General features: G+C 37.5%; 1 protein-coding gene across 1 annotated transcript in view; it reads left to right on the top strand.

Moving 5' to 3' along the window:
- The window catches only part of NUP155 (nucleoporin 155), an 83,028-nt gene that overhangs the window by 1,469 nt on the left and 76,075 nt on the right, over nucleotides 1-5,484 (top strand). Inside the window, exons 2-3 of the mRNA XM_007951589.1 lie at nucleotides 1,816-1,953; nucleotides 3,616-3,712. Of these exons, the coding sequence (XP_007949780.1) occupies nucleotides 1,816-1,953; nucleotides 3,616-3,712 (235 nt within the window). The remainder of the gene's footprint in view (nucleotides 1-1,815; nucleotides 1,954-3,615; nucleotides 3,713-5,484) is intronic.

Here is a 5,484-nt window from a genome sequence, read left to right as displayed (position 1 = left end):
GGAAGTAGATTGCCCCATCCAGTAAGGATCACTTTCTCTGTAAAGATTTTTTTAGCCATTCCATTCTCACTGAGGTTACTAATACCTTTCTTTGTGCTTGCCACTGCTGTTTGTCACTTGCAGTATTCTAGTAAATTATGTTTTAGGATTAAATGAGATGTCAAATTTGTTTCAAAATAATCCATTGGGGAAGGAGTGCATACATAGTGTTGTAAATGAAACATGATTGGAATGTTTTGATAAGTGTTAAAGCTGGGTAATCAATACTTAGGAATTGATTCCATTTTTCTGTTTTAATTAGTTTCTCCCAACATCTTTGTACTCTAAAAACAAAGCAAACAAACAAAAACTCTTGATGGAGACAGTTCTAATTCATAGTGACCTTATAGGACATAGTAGAACTGTCCCAATGGTTTCCAAGGCTGTAATCATTATGGAAACTGACTGCCACGTCTTTATTTTGCAGAAAGGCTGGTGGTTTCGAACCGATGACCTCTTGGTTAACAGCTAACCACTTAACTACAGCGCCACCAGAGGGTGCTAAAATAGGTCATCAGACCAAAAAACCAAACACCCTGCTGTTGAGTGGGATCCGACTCATCGTGACCCTTCCTTGGGTTTCTGAGGCATTATCACTACCTAAGTAGATTGCTCAGTCTTCCTTCTGAGGAGTGGCCAGTGGGTTTGAACCACAAGTCTTCTGGTTAGCAGTCAGATGCCTTAGGCACCATGCTACGAGAGCGCCTAAATAGGTCATCAGTCATGTTTAAAGAGTATCTTGTTAAGGACCAGGGAGAGCAGGCTGCCCTTAGTGATCTAGGTCTTGGAACAAGAGAAAGGCTACTTCAATGAGAACGCTGTATAGAGCTGTCTGTGGTTTATTCCCCAATAAAATATTACTTGTATATTACTTACATATTGTACTGGTCTTATGCCACTTGGTGGGAGCTCTGGTGGCGTAGTGCCTCAGGCACTTGACTGCTAACCAGAAGGCTGGGAGTTCATACCCACCAGGCACTCCTTAGAAGGAAGGTTGGACAATCTACTTCCATAGTGATACCGCCTTGGAAACCCAAGGAGGGGTCGCTGTGAGTCGGATCCGACTCAATGGCAGTGAGTTTGAATTTATGCCACTTGTTTAAAGAACATCTGTCTAGTAAAATTAGATTAATAGTACAGAGGAGAAATGATTGAGAAAAAGACATGGATTGTTTTAGCTATAAATTGCTTTTCTGTGTAAATGTTTAAGAGAAAGAAAATGTTAGTGTTTTTGCTCCAGTAAATATTTTGTTTGTCCACAGTTGTTTTATATTAGAATCCCAAAGCAGTTTTATAGATATTTTCTCATTTGGATTAATAAATATTAAATTAAACCTCTTCTTTGTTAGGGAGTTAAGTTTGTTAACAATAATCTCCCATTGAAGGCTGAAATCTAGCTGCTGCACTTTAATGATGGAACTTCTCAGACCTGCTGATTGTGAGGCCAAGACTACTTTTACCCTCCCTTTAGAGCCACTGGGGACCTCTGGGGGCGTAGTCCCAAAGGCAGTTGCCTGCTAACCAAAAGTCTGGTGGTTCAAACCTACCAGCCATTCCTCGGACGGAAGATTGGGCAATCTACTTCTATAGAGATACCGCCTCGGAAACCCAGGAAGGGTCACTGTGAATCGAATCTGACTCGACAGCAGTGAGTTTGGTTTTGGTTGGAGACACTAGATATAGTTTTTTGTACCTTGTAATGCTTTTTTTTATGCCCTTTGATGAGTAAGACTTTATAATTTTAAATAAGTGCTTTATTTATTTATTTTTTTGTAGATAATCCCACTGTTTCTGGAATGTCAGATATGGATTATCCTTTACAAGGACCTGGTTTGCTGTCAGTACCTAACCTTCCAGAGATCAGTTCCATCCGAAGAGTTCCTCTCCCACCTGAACTTGTTGAACAATTTGGGCGTATCCTATTACCTTGTATTTTAGAGACTTGAAATTATCATTCTCATTATTGTAATAGTTTTTTCTTTATGCTGTATGTAAATTCATTTAAAAGTTTCATTTAAAAAACATTCAAGTGCTTAGGTGGTTTAGAGCATGTCTAGAGAATTTTATAAAACATTTTGGAAATTGAGTCACAGTTTGATTGTTTGGGTATATTTAAGAGAATTGTTTAAAATTAACTCTGCACTTTTGAATGATTTATTGCAATGTTTCACTTTCCAACTCAGTGCTGTCTGAGCACATTTCACTACCAGTGTTTCAGTGTAAAGAGCCATGGTTTTCAATGTTTTAGAAACTGAGACATAGCTCAAAATGTTCAAAACAAAACCAGAAAACTGCCAGGTCTACCAAGAGTAGTTGTTAGTTTCTTTTACATTTAACATTGTCTTAGAATTGAAGAAGTTAAGAAGTGATTGCATTTCTAAGGATCATAAAAAGAATCTGTGTCTAAAGATACAAGAAACTCAGATGCTAGTGGCATCATTTCTAGACTGATTGGCTAGAGGAGTTTTCTTACTCTTTAAGAATAAAGATTTTATTTGTTTTTCTTAAAGTATGGCATACACTGTAAAAGGCCCCAGACGTGACAGTTATTTGCTAGAAAGCATCTCAATCAATCTGTAGCTCTCATTATAAAGATGTCAAGGTGGTATACAAAATAACACTTTTAAAAGTATGTTACTCTATTTAAAAGGTAAAGAATTATGTGTTCTATGCAGACTGATTTCAGACAAGAAAGGAAATGGAAAATTAGGAAAAATACTTTTAAGTAAAAAAATTAGCACTAATAGATATTATTCCTAAAGTTGCATGTTTCTCTGTGTTTTTTGTAGAATAGTATTATTAGATATATAGTGCATTTTATCCCACACTCTACTTTTTCTTATTTCCTTTAATATTCTTTGTTAATCCTTTGACTATACCATATTCTTCAAAAGACATTTTCTTTTCTTAGGAGATGATTTTGTTTTCATGGTTATTTCATTGTCTAATATTACATAATATAATTCTTTGTCTGTTTTTTAATTGCACTGTATAAGAAGCTTGTGAATAGTCACATGGCTATGACTTTTTGTCATAGTATGTCCTGTTTGTCACTCTTCCTGTTGTCCTATTATTAAATACTGGTCCAGGAGGATAGTTTTTTTTTTTTTGGGGGGGGTTTTTTGGTTATGGTTGTTGAGATTAAGATAGTTTTTTATTAATGTCAAGTCACTGGTATTATTCCTAATCGGTAGTACTTTTTTGAAGTTGATAATGGTAAGGGCACTGTCCTTAACCAATGGTGATTGTCAAGCAACATGATTAATGTGATTGATGTCACTAAATTGTATACATGAGAAACATTGAAGTGGCAAATGTTAATATATTTTTGTAACAATGAAAAAAATACATTTTAAGTGGCCAGCATTATTTAAAAATTGTAAAATCAATTATTTCTGTCGTATACTATGGTTTTCATTAAACTCTTTGGAAATTAAAGTATTTCATTTTTTATCTATGTTAAGGGGTAGATAAATTTTGATTTTTTAATCATTAATTTTCGATCAAAAGTTTTGGAAGCAGTTATAAGAAACTTAAGGTTGAAAATCTTTGTACCTTACATCCACATTACCTCAGATATGCAGTGTAACTGCATGATGGGTGTGTTCCCTCCAATCAGCAGAGCTTGGCTCACAATTGACAGTGATATATTCATGTGGAACTATGAAGATGGGTATGTATTTAAAGCTGGTTAGCTTTAGCATGATTAGAATTTAAGTGATCTTCATCTTGGCTAGTGTTCTCATTAGAAACTGCCTCAATTCCCTTTCATTCTTCTAATGTCTGGTTCAGTGCTGCTGCTGCTTTGTTGTTGTTGTTGTTGTTGAGATTTGGGTGAAAGTTTACAGAGGAAATTCGTTTTCTAATCAGCAGTTCATACACAATTTGTTTTCATGACATTGCCTGCAGTCCCCACAATGTAAGAGGTCTCTTAGCACTTCCTCTCTGTAGTTAACTCTTCCTGCCCCCCACAAGCTGTCTCCCTGTGCAAACACTGCCCTTCTGTTCTCCAAAGATTGATTGCTCTAAGCAGCTTATCTACCTGATGTAAATGTTTACCTTATATGCCTTGCTATTGTTTGGCTGGAAGCCACAGGAGTGATTTCAATTCCAGACCTGATGGGTAAATAAGGACCATAGTCTCAGGGGTCTCACCAAGCTCTATCAGACCAGCAAACCTGTTTTTTTTTTTTTAATGATTTTGAGTTTTATTCCACATTGTTCTTCCACTCTATCCAGGATCTCCTGCACACATTCCCCTCCAAGTGGTTGACAGTGATAGCCAGGCACCATCTAGTTCTTCTGGTATCATGGTCTTATAGGCTGAGGATCACATGGTCTACTAGTCCCTTGGATGAATTGTTCCCATGTGTCTTTGCTTTTCTTCATTCTTCTTTGCTGTGGATGAGGAGAGACCCATCTTTGCATCTAGATGGTCCTCACAAGCTTTTAAGACCCCAGTTGCTACTCACCAAAGTAGGATGTAAAACAATGTTTTTGTGTAGTATGTTATGCCACTTGAGCTTGATGTCCTCTGCGACCATGGTTTAATTGTTTGCGCAGTCAAGGTACCTGGCTATGGCCAAGAAGCCACCACAAACTTGTCCCTTGTCAGCTCTATTACATACCCAGACATTATTATAGCACTTACAGATACTCATGTAGAAACATCATCTGCCAACCCTATACATGGGCACACTCCCCCCTGCCTAGACATACCTGATGATTCAGCCTGTCCACCCATACACCCATCTGTAGATGAATGCTTGCATCACTGTACACAGTACTGTACCTGCAAAGGAGTTTGTCTTTGTTCTCTGTACCTACCATGTACCTCTCTATCTATGTCTCTTTCGTCAGTGCTACCGTGTTGATGACTCAACTTTTGGTTCACTGCCCTTCCATTCACCCAAATTAATACTTATTTCTACCTATCTACACTACCCTAGTCCAGGAGCTCTGGTGGCGTAGTGCATAGGACACTTCTGGCTGCTAACCAGAAGGTTAGCGATTCAAACCCATCACCCACTCTGTGGAAAATTTACAGCATTGGAAACCCAATGGGTCAGCAGTGAGTTTGGTTTTCTTTGGTTTATCTATCTAGCAGTGTTCCCTTCCATCTCTAGTAACCATCCAAGAAAGCTTCCTTCCATGTATAAACCTTTCCTTGACTTTTTACAGTAATGAACTCATCTAGTATTTGTCATTTTGTGATTGACTTATTTCTCTCAGCATAATGCCCTCCAAGTTCATCCATGTTATGTGGTATTTTGCAGAGTCTACATAATTCTTTAGTATTGCATAGTATTCCATTGTGCATATGTACCATATTTTGGTTATTCATTCTTCTGTTTATGGGCACTTAGGTTATTTCCATCTCTTTGCTACTGTAAATAGTGCTGCGATGAACATGGGTGTGCATATATCTGTTCTTGTCCTGCCTGT

Source organism: Orycteropus afer, unplaced genomic scaffold, assembly GCF_000298275.1.
Source record: "Orycteropus afer afer isolate SDZICR_OR568_19922 unplaced genomic scaffold, OryAfe1.0 scaffold00300, whole genome shotgun sequence".
Classification (NCBI taxonomy): domain Eukaryota; kingdom Metazoa; phylum Chordata; class Mammalia; order Tubulidentata; family Orycteropodidae; genus Orycteropus; species Orycteropus afer.
Note: the sequence above shows the minus strand (reverse complement) of the source record. Positions and strands in the feature narration are given on the sequence as shown.